At 44.2% G+C, this 20,281-nt stretch overlaps 1 protein-coding gene across 6 annotated transcripts in view; it reads left to right on the top strand.

Annotated features, from left to right (window-relative positions):
- MFSD10 (major facilitator superfamily domain containing 10) overlaps positions 1–20,281 on the top strand; it is an 88,328-nt gene that overhangs the window by 17,688 nt on the left and 50,359 nt on the right. For 4 of the 6 annotated variants that reach the window (XR_012231961.1, XM_073574580.1, XM_073574578.1 and 1 more), the window contains 6 exons: positions 2,104–2,241; positions 7,250–7,557; positions 8,149–8,245; positions 10,574–10,677; positions 13,608–13,766; positions 14,350–14,538. Coding sequence is in view for 5 of the 6 variants with exons in the window: in XM_073574580.1 (XP_073430681.1) it covers positions 7,399–7,557; positions 8,149–8,245; positions 10,574–10,677; positions 13,608–13,766; positions 14,350–14,538 (708 nt within the window). In the remaining variant the exon portion in view is untranslated. The remainder of the gene's footprint in view (positions 1–2,103; positions 2,242–7,249; positions 7,558–8,148; positions 8,246–10,573; positions 10,678–13,607; positions 13,767–14,349; positions 14,539–20,281) is intronic. The other 2 variants (XM_073574579.1, XM_073574581.1) reach the window with 2 other exon arrangements.

The following is a 20,281-nucleotide window of genomic DNA, read 5'->3' on the forward strand; positions in this document are numbered from 1 at the left end:
TACATAACAAATCTGTGCCTTTTCATTACACAAACTGGAATGATTGATGTTAATGAAACGCACACACTTCTGGAAATGTTGATCAAGGAAATGGAACTTTTGGTCATTGTCAGACACTGTAGTTAAAAAGTTATTCATGCCGAGACCCTCATCCTTTCAATGGAGGCCTGGACCACAGATCATGGTAGAGATTGAGTGGTGATCTGTCATTTTAATTTATGGCTTTGTCATCTGAAATTGTTGGCCCACAACAAAAACAATGTGACCAGCCACATACAGTTGTGGCCAAAAGTATTGTAATTCCACACCAAACATGAAAAAGAGGGAGGACAAAAGTATTGGCACTGTTCGAAAAATCATGTGATGCTTCTCTAATTTGTGTAATTAACAGCACCTGTAACTTACCTGTGGCACCTAACAGGTGTTGGCAATAACTAAATCACACTTGCAGCCAGTTGACATGGATTAAAGTTGACTCAACCTCTGTCCTGTGTCCTTGTGTGTACCACATTGAGCATGGAGAAAAGAAAGAAGACCAAAGAACTGTCTGAGGACTTGAGAAACCAAATTGTGAGGAAGCATGAGCAATCTCAAGGCTACAAGTCCATCTCCAAAGACCTGAATGTTCCTGTGTATACCGTGCGCAGTGTCATCAAGAAGTTTAAAGCCCATGGCACTGTGGCTAACCTCCCTAGATGTGGACGGAAAAGAAAAATTGACAAGAGATTTCAACGCAAGATTGTGCGGATGTTGGATAAAGAACCTTGACTAACAACCAAACAAGTTCAAGCTGCCCTGCAGTCCGAGGGTACAACAGTGTCAACCCGTACTATCCGTCGGTGTCTGAATGAAAAGGGACTGTATGGTAGGAGACCCAGGAAGACCCCACTTCTTACCCCGAGACATAAAAAAGCCAGGCTGGAGTTTGCCAAAACTTACCTGAAAAAGCCTAAAACGTTTTGGAAGAATGTTCTCTGGTCAGATGAGACAAAAGTAGAGCTTTTTGGGAAAAGGCATCAACATAGAGTTTACAGGAGAAACAAAGAGGCATTCAAAGAAAAGAACACGGTCCCTACAGTCAAACATGGCGGAGGTTCCCTGATGTTTTGGGGTTGCTTTGCTGCCTTTGGCACTGGACTGCTTGACCGTGTGCATGGCATTATGAAGTCTGAAGACTACCAACAAATTTTGCAGCATAATGTAGGGCCCAGTGTGAGAAAGCTGGGTCTCCCTCAGAGGTCATGGGTCTTCCAGCAGGACAATGACCCAAAACACACTTCAAAAAGCACTAGAAAATGGTTTGAGAGAAAGCACTGGAGACTTCTAAGGTGGCCAGCAATGAGTCCAGACCTGAATCCCATAGAACACCTGTGGAGAGATCTAAAAACGGCAGTTTGGAGAAGGCACCCTTCAAATATCAGGGACCTGGAGCAGTTTGCCAAAGAAGAATGGTCTAAAATTCCAGCAGAGCATTGTAAGAAACTCATTGATGGTTACTGGAAGCGGTTGGTCGCAGTTATTTTGGCTAAAGGTTGTGCAACCAAGTATTAGGCTGAGGGTGCCAATACTTTTGTCTGGCCCATTTTTGGAGTTTTGTGTGAAATGATCAATGTTTTGCTTTTTGCTTCATTCTCTTTTGTGTTTTTTCATTTAAGACAAATTAAATGAAGATAATAATACCAAAGAATTTGTGTTTGCAATCATTTCCAGGAAGAAACTGAGTATTATCGGACAGAATTGCAGGGGTGTCAATACTTTTGGCCACAACTGTAGACCATAATGGATATGTGTTCTACCTGTGGAAAACATGGAAGAGACGCGTACGTGAAAACAGACGTGTCAATGAGGCTTTTTTCCAAAAGGGTGCAAAGAAAAAGCATCTCTGAAAAACAATACATTCTATTTCTATAGCAACAACATATTTAAATGCTGAGGGTTCATGTGCAAATAATATCTCACATTAGTGTTGAGGTCTTGAAATGAAAACTGCACTCTAATGTACTTGTCCTGTGCTCCAGATTATTCTTTTGTGTTTCTATGTTATAATTTCGAAAAGTGTCCTATTTTACATAAATATATATAGAATTTTTTTTTTTTTTTAAGTTTGGTGACAGAACTTGCAGCACGGAAATCTGATGCTGGAGGAGGAGGCGAAGGGAGGATCAGGGCTGGCAGCAGGAGGGGACAGAGAGGAAGGAGTGAATTCACAGTACACCACGCTGAGACTACAGGAAGACATGGGTAAGGAGTATGTGATGGCGCACAATAATAATAATAATGTGTGTGTGTATATAAAACCCTAATGTGTTTCCTGCAGGAGAGAGCAGCTGATAGAATTACAGGAAGGAGGGGGAGCTGGAGATGATGGAGGAGGAAGCTACAGGTAGAGGAGATAATGAGGGGAAGGGCTGTAATCTAAGCCTCAGGAGGAGATGGGCAGCAAAGCATCACAGTCAGCAATGGAGGAACCAAAGTTAGGGCTGTCCGGCAGGAAGTGCAATGAGAACTTTTCACTTCTTTTCGGAAGAGTAGTATTATTTCATGGGATTAAAAAGCTATAGGTGGGAATTATTTAAAATGTTGCACTGCGACTAGCATGACTCGGTCACATAAATGATTTAATCCCCCCCAAAATCATGTGATGACGCAGACGCGTTCAAAGCCTCAAGATAAAATCTTTTATTTAGTTGGATAATGATTTCTAGGTGTACAAAACTTTCTGTTCTATCATGATTGTAAAGTCCAGTTTAGAAGAGGTTCCAACCAGCATCAGGAATCTGCAGATACATCATACGAGGGGCACAAACGACAAACGGTTCCCAGCGGATCATGTTGACTATAATGGGGTTCTTTGGAGTCCATTACGGTGCTCATCATTGTCGCTGCGTCCTGCACTTTTTCCTGTAGGTAAAAATGAGACTGGGGCTCAAAAACAGGTGTGAACGAAGAATTCAGGCACAGAGGCTTCATCACATGGGTTCTGTGGGTGAAATTTCAAGAAGTCTCATTCACACGCTGCGGGGCGAATCTGCAGTATAAATTGACTAGTGATGCTTTTCCGAGATCTGCAGCAAGACCATTTATGCTGCGGAAATTTATCGCAGAATTCATCCTTTGCAATGCATTGGATTTGCTGGAGAAATCCTCTAAAGTTGTATATACACATGTGAGTGAAATTTAATACCAGCCTAGCTATCACTAGATGTGTCGCAATTCAAAGAAAAGGGAGAAAGATGTACTAGTTCTAGTACATAGTGCTGGATTATCAGACCTTCTGGATTATCAAGTGCCACATTAACAACCCATTAGGGCTTGCTCACACGTTGCGATTTACAGTACCAGCAAATTACGGTAAATGAGATTTCTGTTCTCCGATGCACATGTTGCCATTACTCAGTGTGCACACACCCTGACTGTATATACGGTACGTGCCGGTATAGTCTGCATATGCCAAAAAAAAATCCTCTTGGCACATGTGCTGTTTATAGAAGTCTATGGAGATGTTGTGTTTGTACATCAGGAGTATGTTCTCCCTTAACGTTGTCCTGCCCCTTTTTTTTAACTAATGTTATGCAATTTATTAGAGTAAAAAAATAAACAAAAAAGCCGACACAGGACGGCTAGATAATACCATGAAGACTGAATCATCAGACCAGCGTGCTGTCTTCTGCTTTTCCTCTATTTGCATTAGGCTTGCATGACTACAAGGGAGGTTAATTCGAGACTGTACAAAAACAAAACATTAAAGGGGTTTTCCACTTTCTGAAAACTGTTTCTCATATGCACAGATGATTGTAAGAAATAAAAACGGTTGTACTTGCCCTACATGGGTCATCAAAGCCATGCCATCCTTTTGCTGTTGGCATATATTCATAAATTGGTAAGTTTCTCCATCCCTTCCCCTGTCTGCCTGCAGCCGTGACGTCACATTGCTCCAATGAATCGCTGAACTTAATCGGTTTACTGATGTAGATGATGAGTTTAGTGATTGGCTGCAGTGCTATTGACGTGACGTCACCACTGCAGCCAAACAATTGAGACGGGGGGCAGTGGCAGAACCATGGCGCTAGGTTAGCGGAGAGCAAATCGTGCTAGGCATATAGGGAGAAGTTTAAAATGGACATCCCTTTTAAGGCTAGCATAACATGCGACATTGAGATCCTGGCGTTGCTTTGTGACCTCGCGTCTCATGGTCTCCAGTGGTGTCACATGGTGACCAGCCTGCGAGCTACCGCGACATGTTTGAGTTTTATTTTATTTTTTTTACGCTTGTTGCATTTGACTCGCTTTCCGTAGACTTCATTGTAAGACACATGAGACTCGTCTGTAATTAAAGCTTTTTTTTTTCCATTTCATTAAGAGTCACAGAAAATCATTTTTGATCCTCGAGTTGTTTAATAATTGCTGTAGCGATGAACATTGTCGCCTTTCCCTAAGAAATGAGCTATTTTTTTATTTTTACCAGATTAAAGAAATAAGACCACCGCATCCTGTGGGGAGCAGTCCTGCTGTCCCCCATATTGCTAGGCCTACACAGCGATCAGTCCACAGCCAGAAAAAAAAACCCTGTTTGGAAACCTTTGCGACAATGTGTGAGTCTCTGGTCTCAATGCGACACCATAGGAAATCATTACATGTCAAAATGCAACTCCGCAAGGTCAATGTTGCGAGACATAGGTTACCGTGTAGCTCTAAATGCGATAGTTGCAGCCATACAGTGGCCCATAACACACTTTTTTGGGAATAAATGTATCTGGATGAGTAAAAAAATATATAAACAAGGCCTCATAGTTTACTTGGCTGCCTTATGGGTTGCCTGTAGCAACCAATCACAGCTCGGGTTTCATTTCAGATTCTGCTCTTGGAAAATGAAAGCTGCGCTGTGATTGGTTGCTATTGAGCAACAGAGACCATTTTCATTCAATATAGACTGGTTTAATAAATGTGCCCCGTACAAATGTCCTCACCCGAGACCTCAGCGGCTGCCGTTGAAATAAATAAATTGTGCTGCTTGGTATTAATATCCTAAACCAAGGTAGATATATGGGTCGCCCTCACACCCAGGACTGTGGGGTACTCGGTACCGGGCTCGATGAGCTTCAATGGGAGATGTCACGGCAGCTGTGACCCGGCCCGTGGCCCTGGGCGCCCATTGTAAAAGGGGGTTGTTTCAGTGTGCTTGTGGTAGTTAAAGTTTATAAGTGATTCGTGACGCCACCTGTGGTGTTCGGCAATGAAGATATGAGCCGACGCTGCAGACAAATCCTCTGGGACCGATGGTGTGGTGCAGCAATGATGTTATAGCCCTCCACAGGCAGGGCTGTAGTCCCAGGGCAGTGTAGGTGAGGTGACACGCAGATGGTGTAGTGTCAGGTGCAGAGGATGCAGCAGTGCTGGGCAGGTTCTCGCAGGAATGAGTGGAGGGACACCAGGGCATGTAGTTCCAAAGCTTTACTCACAGTCTGTAGTACACACAGGTGCCTGCCTCCGTGCCGTATCCTCCGGGTCAGGGACTCAGTCAACCTCCAGGCTAGATGGAATACTCCTTTCCAACACTCCGCCAATATGTGCCTTTCTGAACGTCTCCTCTTATAGCGCCTTTAGGTGAAGTACTCTCAGTGCTGAGTTACACTGGAGTGCCTCCTGTCCGATGTTCTTATGGACTCTACTTGTATGGCAGACATCCGTAGCCTGCTTCGGGGACTCCTTGCTACTAAGTCCCGGCTCACTCACGTTGCTGTTGTGCCCCCAAGTCTTGTGTGGGAATAAAGTGGTGACAACTTCTATTCCTCCGGTGTCTGCTGCAGGACCATTAGTATCCATACAACCTCGGGGACCGGGCCCCGGCCTTGCGCTTAGAACTTCTAGGAAGGGTGCTCTTCTAACCCACGTCCGCTGTTCTCTCTTACTCCTCACGTTCCGTAGTAATCTTTCCTTCTATGGAGAATCAGGCTTTCAGGCTACGTTGCTCTTTCTCTTCCTTTCCTGTGCCAGCAGACCCAGGTCACTGGGATCCGCTGCAGCACCTCCATCCATTCATCCCTCTCTGCGGGGATCTTCCCCTCTCCAACTCTCTAACCAACTGACCTCTCATCCTAAACTCTTCCCGCTGCTTGTAATGTAAGACTAACTCCACCCACCTCCCAGCACGTTTCGTGTTCTAAGCAGGGAGCCACCAATGGGTGCTTTGCTATACTCCAAGCAGGGAGCCACAGAAGGTGCTTTGCTACACTACTTTGTGGTGTGGGGTGCAGGTGTTGGAGTGTGGTCAGGAGTCTCCACGTAACCTGGATGGTGGGATACCACACCTCAGGAGGAGGTGCAGTACCTCTGTGGCGACTGAGCCTCAGGGGCGCCACATATAGACCTCAGCCTAGACACTTGCTCATACTTTTTGGCTATCCGTGCAATAAAAATGGAAAGCACAAGGACCAATGTTATTTAATGGAGGCAGTGCAGATGGATGATATTTTTTCTTCCACTGACCAAATTGGCTTTTGAAAAAAAAAATTCCAGCATGCATGCGTTTCCTCCATAAATTAGATAAGATTCCTCCATTCAAGTTTATGGGTGCGCAAAAAAAAAAAAAAAAAAAAAGCGGATGCCACAGAACAGCACCTGATTTTTATGTATACATTGCAGAAAATATAAATGTTCTTGTTCTTGATTAATAGCTGCTGCTGTAAAAAAAAACAAAAAAAAAAACAACAACAAAAACTGATGACTTACAGACAGAACCTTAATAGCGAATGGGGCGAATTTCTCCGCAGTTTTTCATGGAGTGTCTGATCAAAAGCAATGCTAATCTATGGGTCCTCAAAAGAATCTGTCAGCACTCTGATGCCGTCCGAGTGCTGTCAGTTTTTAACGGACTGTAAGATGGGGAATAGATAAAGAAACTTTTTATTTTTCTTTCTCATCCGAGAAATACTGATGAAACTCTGACCGATTGTTCTCGTATGAGAAATGACTGATGTCTGTAGATAATTGGGCAGGTTGAATCCTATATTGCCAAACCAGCTCTATTGCTACACCAGTGGATATTTTATTCTTATTGCACTTTTATTACTGAATGGTTTTTGTAAGACCATTATAAAAAGCTGTTTTGCATCATTGCTGCATGTGTAACTTAAAGGGCACAGCTTCCTGTTCAGATACTTTTTCCCTTCTTCACGCATTGTTTCCTGCTTAATTTACTGTGGTAACTTCTGGCTATTACAAAATAACTGAAGTTCTGCCTTCTCCACAGCGCCAGGAATGTCACCGTAACCTATAAAGTGCTCTGCCGTGAGTCAGCACTGCTGAGCCTCCTGGGAGGTGGAACATTGAGGAGGTGGCTGGCCTCAGGACTCTACTTGTTTTACAGGGTGCAAGTGTCTGAGCGTCTAAGAACAAAGGATGATGCGGGTGGCAGCAGCAATGACCAAGCAAGAGCCCCCACAAAGCTCGCACAGGGTCATCACGGCCGTCTTCTTGGCTCTGCTCGTCGATCTTTTGGGCTTCACGCTCATCCTTCCACTCTTGCCTTCCATATTGGATCATTACAGCACGTCTAACGTAAGTAGATTGGAGCCAAGTCATGGTTGGTTCATCCTCTTTGCAAAAACTTGTGTAGGACTCTCCTTCATTGAGGAACTAAGCTAAAATTGGGGTGAGGAACTGCCCTAGGGATCACGGACTAGGGTACTTCCGTCTTTTGTGGACAAACGCCAGTATGGAACGACTGTGTTGTGGCATTTGCCATCCCCAATATTACACCATGGTCAGCTGTAAAACACGATTTAAACAACATAAGGTTATAAAAACTGCGCCATCCCTTTCGACAGGTGGGAATGCAGCTCAGTCTCCTTCACTTTTAAAGCAATTGTCACCAGATTTTACAATACTACGTAGATTATTAAATAAATACAGCATATTAGACCTGATGAGGCTGGTGTACTTATAAAAAAAAATCCCTGTTTGAGTAATGATTATAATCACTAGTGGATTGGCAGCAAAGCAAGGGGCCCCTATTGTATTTTAGCACAGGAGCCTTCTGTCTGCTGTCCATGCCCGCTGATAGTAATGGCTATGTATATGTACTGATGTACATACAGTATGGACGCTCCTATGTAGTGCAGAATCGTATCCTTCTTTCTCATTATTCAGGATGGACTTTATCACACGTTGCAGCACACGTTGGATTGGTTTGCGGCAGTGGTTGGGGTTCCCCAGGAGAAGAAGTACAACAGCGTTCTGTTTGGAGGTGAGACGTGTGAACTACTAAAAGTAACTGCGGCCAAAATCAATAATTTCCAATTGCTCTATTGTCCTAAGCTGTGAAGTATTCATTGAATGCTGGAGCTTGTAGTCTTACGACAGGCAGTGTGGCACAGTTTGCCTATCAGACCGATGTCTATAAAGGGAACCTGACAACTGATACAGGCTGCCCAATTCGTGGCTTGTATCACACTGGCAGCTAGGTATGCTTGACTCGGAAACGCAGCTGCCGGGTACCAAGCCACACTGGAGACGAGCCGATCAGGCATCTTCTCGCCACCTGTAACCCCTGGAGTGACAAGTCTCTCCCTATACACGCAAGCAGGGAGAGACCTGTCACACCAGTGGAGTGGGTGGGCAGAAGACACCGGGGACGGCCTGTCTGACTAGTCTCCTGTGCGGCTTGGTCCCTGCTGCTGATAGACTGCAGTTATGGTCAGTATCTAGGGCAAAGAGCAGCAAACTTTAAAATTAAAACCTCCTTTCTTCTTAAAAAATGACACAATTTTTAAAATAAAATTGCTGAGTTTCTTGTTTTATTTATTTGCAACTTTACCCATTTGTGAAAATGAAACAACCCATTTAATGAGATTATCAATTAGTTTTTATTTTTTTTAATTTTTTTTATACTTTGGGCCAAAGAAATAACAGGAAGGTATTTGCTAACTACCTTCCTGTAGTGCTCTTCCGCGATCTCTGCAAGTACAGAGCGCTCACAGACCACTCCTGCCAGCGATACAGCAGTTTTCGCTGACATCACGTTGACAGAGCAGCGGTTTCTCTTCCGCTCTGCTCTGATGATGGGGCGTCACTGCCGATGTCATGCTGATTGATAGCTCCCCACTAGTAGGACATGCAGATAGAGCTGCCTCTGTTGGCATCTACTTGCCTGTTTTTAAGCCCATAGTCAACCTGGTCAACCCCTTTAAATGTAGCATTGTATGAGAACAATAGTTCATGTTCATTCAGTAACACATGTTCTTTTCAGTTGATTTTAATCCGTTTCATCATCCCTTGTTCGTCGCCATTTTTTTTATACTATTTGACACTTGTAGTGCTTCCATCTATGTAATAGAGCAGCTTGTTGACACCGAAGCCTCATAAACTACAAAGAACTTTATTGTAAGTAAAGTTCTCGCGTTTCTCGACAACAATGGACATTGTCTTCAGTATTCTGTTCAGCATGTTATCATAGAAAGCTTCATCTACAAAGTCACTAGGTTGTGAAACATAAAATATAAGAAATGAGGCCATGTGAGGAGACCGTGCACTACAAGTATCCCAGGTCATAGAGGGACGTTCAGATACCTGCAGATTTTAGGAAATTTCTCAAATTCTATTTCAGATCTAAAATATACAGTGGGTAGGAAAAGTATTCAGACCCCTTTACATTTTTCACTCTTTGTTTCATTGCAGCCATTTGGTAAATTCAAAAAAGTTCATTTTTTCTCATTAATGTACACTCTGCACCCCATCTTGACTGGAAAAAAACAAAACAGAAATGTAGAAATTTTTGCAGATTAAAGAAAAACTGAAATATCACATGGTCATAAGTATTCAGACCCTTTGCTCACTATTGAGTAGAAGCACCTTTTGAGCTAGTACAGTGATGAGTCTTCTTGGGAATGATGCCACAAGTTTTTCACCCCTGGGTTTGGGGATCCTCCGCCATTCTTCCTTGCAGATCCTCTGCCTTCTAGCTTCCTGTTTGCTGAAGAATGATGCACTAATTGATTTTACAAGTACTTTACAATTTTACCCATTTAAGAAATGCTCTATGATCCTGGAGTCCAGTGGCTTAATATCCCAATTCCTGACATCCTGTGGTTTTACGCCACATTCCCTGGTGTGTGATATAGTTGTGTTTCAGTCATTTGGTTTCAAGTCCCTTATTACCTTCATGTTTCACTACCTGGTGTACGGTGGATGATTTACTAATCCTATGGTCCAGTGGCTTTATGATCTAGTTTTTAGAGTTTTATTTCCCAATCCCTGGTGTCAAAAGCTTTAGATGTAAAAACATGGAGTCTTTTGGCTTCAAGTCCTTTGTGTCCAGAAGCTCTATGTCAGAGTTCCTGGCGTCCATTCTTTTCAGGTCCCAATCCCTGGTGTCCTGCAGCTCTGTTTCCCACTTCGTGTGTCCAAATCTCTTGTGTCCAGTGGAATAATGTCCCTGTCCCATGTTCCTCGTGTCCAGTGTTACAGGTCCCAGACCATGGTGTGGAATGATTTGGTGCCTGATCTCTGTCCTGTGGCTATATGGCTTGTGGCAGATGCTCTGTCATCATTAATAGTCATTCTCACTATATTTCAGGCCTTGTTGGATCCCTGTTCTCCTTGCTGCAGTTTATCTGCTCACCGCTCACCGGAGCTGCCTCGGATTACGCAGGAAGACGACAACTCATGATGATAACTACGGTATGACATTTTTCAGATAGTGTCTCCGATTTAACATTAACCAGTTATAGCAGCACTATACAGGAGTAGCACTAGAACAGCGCCACCTAGTGCATATATTCATGTGAAGGCTGAATTGTTAACTTGCATAAATGAATATAAAGATTATTTTACAGCTGTACGGAAGAAGACACCATTCAGTATGATGGATCCTTGTCCCATCTCCGTACACACTAGTGACGTATAGCTGCACCCTCGTAGGTAGCGACGTTTATAGTGTTAGGGCCGTTTACTATCAAGTATTTAGGATGTTCTCATTATTGCCTGAGATCCCGCTCTTATATCACTTCTCGCTGCTTTCTTTCCTCTGTTCTGTACAGGCAGCTGTGTTCCCAGCATTCCTCATGGCCTTGTAACATTCGCTGGTAATATCGGCACATTTTTCAGCAGTGAGTTGTCAGCATTGTACATGGTTTATGCTTCCATCACATCTGTCACAGCCATAGGATTTGCTGGGTCATAGGAAAATGGAATCCGTTTTATACCGCCATACTGCTACTTCTAGGGTATGTGCACAAGAGGGCTTCTCCAAGTGGGGGAACCCGCTGTGTCTTACAAGAACCCTTAAAGAGACGCTCCCATCAAAATTTTTATCTCTGAACACGTGAAGGTGCTCAAACAGAACATATAAACAGCAAGTCGTTTTTACATAGAAATGTTCATTCTTTTGAGCATTTAGTTGGTGCTTTTTCAGGGGCTTTTCAAAGCGGAATCGCCTGAAAAAGACTGTGCAGTTACTAATGTGTGTACAAGTTAAAGGGGAAATGTTAGCAGATTTTTGCCATGTAATCTGAGAGCAGCATAATTAGGGGCAGAGAACCTGATTCCAGTGAAGTGTCACTTACTGGGTTGTGTTCTGCTGTTTCAACAGAATCCAGTGTTTTATCAGCAGAAGATTATCACTAGAGGACTAGATGTCTCTTATCTCCTGGTCCAACCCCGACCCTCCACTCATCGTCAGCTTTTTGTCAATATATAGTGTACACAGAAAGCTGCCAATCGGTGGTGGATTGGGGATGGACCAAGGAGGTACTAGACATGTAGTCCTCTAGTGATTATCTTCTAGGTGTCTTGTATCTCCTGGTCTAACCCCGATCCACCACTGATTGGAAGCTTTTTGTCAATATATAGTGTACACAGAAAGCTGCCAATCAGTGGTATGGGTGGGGTCATACACAGCTCAGCATTCTGAGCTCTGCTAGATTTGCAGCAGAGAAAACAGCGACTCTTATCACAACTGCTGCACCCACTAAACTTAGTGATACAACGCTGGAATCGGGGTCTCTGCCCCTACACCTTGCTGCTCTCCGATTTCGTGGCAACAAACTGCTGACAGATTCCCTTCTGCATCAAAAATGTCTTGTGGCAGGAAAAATGCTGCATAAAAAACTTGTTTGGTGGGTTTTTTTTCCGCCGTCATTAGAACAGGTGAAAAATTCTAGACAGACACTGAAAGAACTGGCATGCTGTTGATATGAAACTGCTTCAAATCTGCACAAGAAGAAAAACTGTGCATGAGATTTTAGAAATCTCATTCACTTTGCTGGGACAGTAAAATGCTGCATTTTTCACAGCAAAACATACTGAAAAAAAAAGATAAATACTGTGATGTGTGCACATATCTTAAAAGTGACAAAGCTAATGTAATCCAGCAACCAATGATCATTAGTGCGTGATGGTCCAGATTTTGGAGGTTGAAGTGCTCCCCCTAAGTCTTCTGAGCACTTAAGGTATAAATATTGACTATGGAGATTTGATAAATATAATGTACTAGCACAGTAGCTATATCCATGATGGTGGGGTAATGGGCTAGTAGGTGGTGGCCAGTGACTGTGCTGCAGAGGAACGGAAGAGCAAAGCGGTGAAGAACTGAAAGGGTAGAAGTGTACTAACTGTTAGGCAGAAGATCCTAACGCTTCACACTTTGGGCACAGATTCTATGTAATTTGCATGGATTATCCAATTGTAGCTGTTCACGAAATTTCCCAATACACACTGCATGCATAGCTAAATGGATCTCTTTGACCTGGTGAAGCATATGTGCTTACTGTAAAAATTCATGTTAAAACCGCTGTATTATTATTATTATTATTATTATTATTATTTATTGTTATAGCGCCATTTATTCCATGGCGCTTTACATGTGAGGAGGGGTATACATAAAAATGGCTGTATAACCATGAACATCTTAGGACTTGGCCATGAAGTCGTGAAATCATTATTTTTAATAGTGGGCTGGGAAATTTTTTAGAGGGATTACACAGCAATGCAGACGTGGACTTTCAAAGTAAGTACACCAGTCTCATCAGGTGGAAGAGAATCTATTTAATAATGTATGTGGTTTGTATTTTGAAATCTGGTGTCAGATTCAGTGTGACCCATTTAATATATACGGTAGTTTCAGTTTTGTTAGTTTTTTTTTTTTTGGTGGCTGTAACAAACCAGTCTCCAAACAACAAAGAAAAATTATGTAAACCTAACCCAACTATTTGGGCCCGAGCACATCCCGCTCCTGGTACTGCCGCTTGTTCCGCTCAGCTTAATGTGATGAGCTACGGTGACGCGACCAGCCACTGGTACAGACGGGTGTAGCATTAGTGTGGGGGCCACCGCACATCCACTTTGCCAATTATTATTATCCCAGAGGTTGGACCCCCACCAATCATTTATGGCTTTTAAAACTGGTCCCAAGAAAATCCCTCCGCTGCATAAATGAACACGTACTATATTTGTCACATGAAATGCTCAGCTATAAGGTCTGGGCAGGAACGTCCTAGTAAATGGAATAAGAGATTGCTGCAGCCTTGTCATTTAAGAAGACTCTGCCATAAAGCTTGATACTTTTGCCCCCACACTGGACATATTTCTGATTACGCTGACCTCTCCGGCAGGTTGGGTTAATTGTGTCCTACGCTTTATGGGCCGTCTCAAGAAGCTTTGGCGTTTTCCTGATTTCACGCATCATCGGGGGACTGAGCAAAGGAAATGTCAGCCTGTGCACAGCCATCATTGCTGACCTGCCCTCTCTTAAAGACCGTAGTAAAGGCATGGTAAGTGGAATGGGTGGCAGGACACACTTTATGATTTATGGACCAAGCATCTGAGGCAAAGCTGGAAGGCATGGAGAGGTAACAGTCGCACTACGGACGTGGCACCTGAATAGCCCAAAGACCCTTCGCACCATAGGCGTGCACTAGTATTGTGAATATCAAGGGTAGGCACCTGTTACAGGTTGGGCATCTGAGCCCAGGAACTATAATGGGGTGGTCCCAACTTGCTTCGCATGGACCCCCCAACTGAAGCTGGGAGCCGAGCTGCGTTATCTCCAGCAGTCCCCTAGTCCATGCATGTAGGGGTGACGAACTTGCTCCATTCTGTTAGGACATTTCGGTGCCCCATTTTCTGCATCGATGTGAGGGGCTGAGCAGTCAGCAAGTTATCCCTTCTCCTGTGGATCAGGGATAGCGTGCATTGTTGGGACCACCCTTTTAAGTTTGGTGAAATCCATGCTGCATTCGATAAGGTGACTGACCGGTATATGTAGCTGCCAAGGGAAAATAATTGAATGTATGTAGTTTTATGAAAATTCTGCTATTTTTGTTTTGTTTTGTTTTGTTTTTTTTACATATACAGGCAATGATTGGTGTGGCCTTTTCATTGGGCTTTACCATCGGCCCCATGGTGGGAGCTTACTTTGCAATGAATCTGACGAGTGGAGAGCTCTTCTATGTAAGGCCGGCTCTCCTCGCCCTCCTCTTCGCTGTGATTGATCTGGTATTCATATTTCTACTCCTTCCAGAGACACTACCCAAGGAGAACAGGGTAAGACATGGTCACATGAAGCAATACAAAAAAAAAAACCTTTTCATATTTGGGACCCTCAGCCGTCAGCCAGAGTGGAGAACCATTACTAAAGGCCACATACACTTTGGAGTAAATCTAATGTATATGGGGGTCTCCAATCTTTTCCATTGGTAGAGGATGAATGGGCAGAGCGATCCTTTTTATTTCTATTTACTCTACTATCCCCATCGGAAACACACGACGGAGCTGTTCATGTATTGCGAGTAGGGACAGTGATCTGGAGCATATGGGTGCGTTTTGAGGGTCCCAGGACTTCCATACATGACACACAGTGGTCAGAGTGTAAGTCTTCATTTCTCCCTACACGTAACACTTACAATGTGAGATGTGCCGTCATGCAGCAGGAATGTGGTTGTTGTGGTCTCCGCATTTTTGTCAGTCAGGGAAGGAACGTCGTTCCTGATTAGTCTCTGAATTTATGGCTTTCGCTCTCCTGCAGGAATGTCAATCATGACTGTGGGGTGTGTAGCCGTAAAGGAACAGAATCTGGGGGAAGTAAAAAGTTCTATCAACTTTCTGCATCCGTTTCCATTGTGCTCTGTTTGCTGTAAGGGAATTGGAAAAGTTCTTGTCCCCAATCAAAGTTTTAAAAAAGAAAAACAAATCAACACATTAAGGTCAAGGTCACATGTACAGTGTGTGTAAGCCAAAACCAGGAGTGGGTGATAATCCAGAAGTGGTGACGGGTTTCTATTATACTTCCCCTCTGATTGTTCCACTCTTGGTTTTGACTTACAAATACTGATGTAAAATTCTGATGTAAAATACTGACCGTGGCCTGAGACTACGTTCCCATGATGAGTATTCAACGAGGTTATGATGTTGCAGATTCTCTGCAGCGATTCTACTACACTTGGGTAACTTGCATTTTGTCTCACTGTGTTTTGAGTGCAATTTTTCCATGTTTTCATTCATTTTCCAAAGCAGAAATACACTAAAAACCGCATACATATGTAGACTTTTTTAATCTGCAGATTTTTTTTCCCCATCAGATGCAATTCTATGGGTAAAATCCATACCTAAAGCTCAGTGTACATGCAAGAGTAATCGACATGTCGCAGATCTCACACATGCTTCGCAGGCAGTTATGCAATTTAAAAGAAAAAAAAAACCCCGAACAATAAGACGCAGCATCAAAAATGCAAATGGTGGGAACTTAACCCAAAAGCCTAAGGGTGTGTGCACACGCTGTGGATTCTGCTGCGGATCCGCAGCAGATCCGCAAGAAATGTACGGTACCATGCTAGCCAATGGGATTTCAAAACCGCAGTGCCCACAGTGTGTATTTTTCCACTGTTTTAAATCTGCAGCATGTCAATTCTTTCTGCGGATTCCGCAGTGGATTCACACCTGTTCCATTGTCCAGGTGTCAAACCGCAGGGGGAATCTGCAGGTAAACCGCAGGTCACTTTACCTGCGGTTTTACCTGCAAATCCGCGCGGAAAAATCTGCAGGTGAAACTGCACTGTGTGCACTCACCCTAATACTTCATAATGCTGAATATTTGCCATAGCTACATAGGCAATTGTCTGTGGGATAAGCACATCAATATTCCACATTTTTCCTTCACTTATAGTTTGCTACAATGTGTCAGTGCAGATAAACCGTATCAGCTGGGAGTAGCTCACAGAGCATGGTCTAGTAGGGATACAATTGAAGCGAACTTCCAGCTGTGAGAAGTATTGGGTCTGCACTCTGCACATGTTTTTTACCTCCGAACTGAGCTAGTTTCCAACTCTTTTTAATGCAGCAAGTCTCCATTAGATGAGGCAGTAATGGGCGAATATGTGTAAAAACACTCGTCCTCAATAATAATAATCTTATATAGCGCCAACATATTCCGCAGCGCTTTACAGTTTAACAGTTTAAAAACACAAGTCATAAGTAACAACATTAACAATACAATAATTAAAGCAAAATAAGCCGCCCCTGCTCGTGAGAGCTTACAATCTACAATGAGGTGGGGGAGATACAAAGTACAGGTGTGTATTTACAATGGTGTATTTACCATGATGGTCCAGCCATCTTGAGGGAGTGAGGAATGGATGGAGATAGTGAATGGGCTACACATGCACACTTACACATAGAATGACTGTGATTTGATTAGTGAACTTGATAGGCCGCTCTGAACAAATGTATTTTGAGGGAGCGCCTAAAACTATGCAAATTGTGGTTAGTCCTAATTTCTTAGGATAGGAGCAGCGCGGGAGAAGTCTTGGAGTCGGGAGTGGGAGGTACGGATTAGTGCAGAGGTTAGTCTAAAGTCGTTTGCAGAGCGCAGCGATCGGCTAGGCCGATAGACAGAAATGAAGGAGGAGATGTAGGGGGGTGCCGCACTGTGGAGAGCTTTGTGGGTGAGAAGAAGTACTTTGAATTGGATCCTATAATGAATGGGCAGCCAGTGTAACGACTGACGAAGAGCGGACGCGTCCGAGTACCGATTACCCAGATGGACGACCCTGGCGGCTGCAATAAGTATGGACTGGAGAGGGGATAGTCGAGTGACGGGGAGGCCAATTAATAGAGCATTGCAGTAATCCAGGCGGGAGTGGATCAATGCTACTGTGATGGTTTTTGTTGTTTCCATGGTGAGAAAGGGGCGGAATCTAGAGATGTTCTTTAGTTGTAAGCGGCAAGAGCGAGCAGGAGATTGTATATGGGATGTGAAGGAGAGATTGGTGTCAAACATAACACCCAGACAGCGCGTCTGCTGCCGGGGTATTATTATAGTGCCACCCACGGAGAGGGAAATGTCAGAGTTAGGTTAGTAGACGGCGGGAGCAGAAGAAGTTCAGTTTTGGAGAGGTTGAGTTTCAGATAGAGAGCGGACATGATGTTGGAGACTGTGGACAGACAGTCACTGCCGTTCTGTAGTACAGCGGGGTAAGGTCGGGGAATGATGTATATAGTTGTGTGTCATCAGCATAAAGATGATACTGAAAGCCAAATCTGCTGATGGTCTGTCCAATTGGGGCCGTGTAGAGCGAGAAGAGAAGGGTGCCAAGGACTGAGCCCTGAGGTTCCCTGACAGCGAGAGGAAGAGGAGATGACGTGGCGCCAGCCAACAAAACACTGAAGGAGCGGTCAGAAAGATAGGAAGAGAACCAGGAGAGCGCAGTGCCCTTAATGCCTAGTGACTGGAGCCTAGAGAGTAGGAGAGGGTGGTCAACAGTGTCGAAAACTGCAGAAAGGTCAAGAAGAATGAGCAGAGAGTGGTCACCGTTACGTTTTGCTGTCAGTAGGTCATTGGTCACTTTGAGTGCAGTTTAAGTCGAATGTAGGGGGCGGATGCCGGACTGTGAAGGGTCTAGAAGGGAGTGAGTGGAGAGGTAACGGGTAAGGCAGGAGTTAACTAGGCGCTCCAAAAGTTTAGAGATGAAGGGGAGATTGGAGACTGGTCTGTAGTTTTTTGTGCAGGATGGGTCGAGAGCGGGTTTCTTTAGTAATGGAGTATCAATGGCGTGTTTGAAGGAGGATGGGAAAAATATGTTATGTATGTCTTATGGTAATTTAATAAAGATTCATGTTTTTATGATTTTTCTGGGTTCATAGTGCTCATTTTCATATCAATCAGGATCAGTAATGTATGTACACAGTGACTGCACCAGCAGAATAGTGAGTGCAGCTCTGGGGTATAATGTTGGGTAAGTGATGTGTGAGCACAGATCAGTCTTGTTCTGCGGTGAATGCAAATGAGACGTAGCGTTGTATTCAGGTGAATTGTAGAAGTCCTAGTTCAAAGTCTAGCTGATTGTCGAGGATCTGCATCTGCCATATTTATTTAATTTGTTTAAGCAGAAACTTATTGCTTTATTGTCCCTTTAGCAGAGATGCTAAAGTAATTAAAGTGAAGTCAGCAGCTCTGGCAATTAGATGTGGTGCCTCCTCTGATAGTCGGCGCTTGGTTGTGCTGTCTCATTGTCCATATTTTTGCTGCAGAAATGCAATGTTTGGAAATGAGCTGCAGATCAGCTGACAAAAGCCTCCCTAGTGCCACTGAGCCAAGAAATGGGGCGACATTGGCTTAGACTGTAGCCACTTATCAATGGCAACCACATTAACCAGCATGCCTAGCTGCAGTAGTTGAGTGTGTAACTTTTATCAATCTGCCATATTTTCTGAAGAGAGAATTGCTCGATTCCCCTGTAGCGCCACCACAGGGGTGGTTTAGCATTGCAGAATGTATATTTTTTTTATATATAGCCAGAGGTATGTCGGGTATGGTGCAGGATTCCTGTCGGATACAGTGCGAGTGAAGGCTTCCTGTCGGGTTTGGTGTGGGTGCAGGCTTCCTGTCGGGTACGGTGTGGGTGCAGGCGCCCTGTCTGGTATGGTGTGGGTGCAGGCTTCCTCTCGGGTGCAGGCTCCCTGTCGGGTATGGTGTGGGTGCAGGCTTCCAGTCGGGTACAGTGGGGGTGCAGGCGCCCTGTCGGGTGCGGTGCGTGTGCAGACTCCCTGTCAGGTGCGGGTGCAGGCTCCCTGTTGGGTGTGGGTGCAAGCTCCCTGTTGGGTACGGTGCGTGTGCAGACTCCCTGTCAGGTGCGGGTGCAGGCTCCCTGTCGGCTATGGTGTGGGTGCAGGCTCCCTGTCGGGTGCAGGCTCCCTGTCGGGTACGGTGCGGGTGCAGGCTCCTTGTCGGGTGCGGGTGCTGGCTTCCTGTCGGGTACGGTGTGGGTGCAGGCTCCTTGTCGGGTGCAGGTGCTGGCTTCCTGTCGGGTACGGTGTGGGTGCAGGCTCCCTGCTGCCAATGTACGAAGGAACAGAGGGAGTAGTGTGATGGTGATAAGCAGGTGATGTCACTGTGGCTCCAGCAGGAGTGATCAGGGTAAAGTGTGACTTGTAGATGTGATCCTGTGCTGGGGTGGAGCTGCCCCCACCGCCTGTCGTCTCCTGTCTGCTCCATTCACAGAGGTTTCCATAGTATTCGCCACCCACAGTTTCCAATAGGGTATGGACGTGTCCCGTGCCTGAGAGGAATAAATATTAACTATAGAGTTTGTACATTGCTGGCTGCAGTTTTATCTATTTTGGTGTCGGGCACTCAGGGCTGTGGAGTCGGAGTCGTAGCGTCGGAGTCGGTGCTCATTTTGTTGGAGTCGGTATAAAATGGACCGACTCCTAAAATATATAATAAATTGGGTACAGTAATTCAATGCAGAATGTGCTGAATATTTTTTCATAGGAATTTTGGAAAGTTATGAAATGTCCTATAAATGGCTGTTCTATTCCTGATCTAAGGCTACATTCACACAGCGTTTTTCCTGCGTTTTTTAAGGATACGTTTTTCAGCTGCAAAAGCAGATCAGCTTTTTAAAAAACCGCATCACCTGAAAGGTTTTTGAGCTCATAGATAATGTTTTCAGTAGAGCAGATTTCTAATCTGCTTTTGCTATCTATCCATTTATCCATATCTGTCTATCCATATCATATCTTATCTGTACCAAAAAGAATGAAAGCCGGGTAGCACACAGACTAATGCTGTGTTAACACACAGCGTTTTTTTCACGGATTTGCCAAAAAATCCGCTTAAACGCTTAAAAGAAGCTTCCCGTTTTAATGCATTTTGCACTTTTTGTGCATATTGATGCATTTTTTTCCGCAAAAAAGCGCTTTGCGGTAAAAATCGCAGCATGCTCATTAATTTTGCAGATTTTTCCACATTTCTGGCCATTTCTATGTGGGAAGGAGTCCGGTTTTTATG

This window comes from Dendrobates tinctorius, unplaced genomic scaffold (assembly GCF_039654945.1).
Source record: "Dendrobates tinctorius isolate UK_male_01 unplaced genomic scaffold, ASM3965494v1 ptg000039l, whole genome shotgun sequence".
NCBI lineage: Eukaryota > Metazoa > Chordata > Amphibia > Anura > Dendrobatidae > Dendrobates > Dendrobates tinctorius.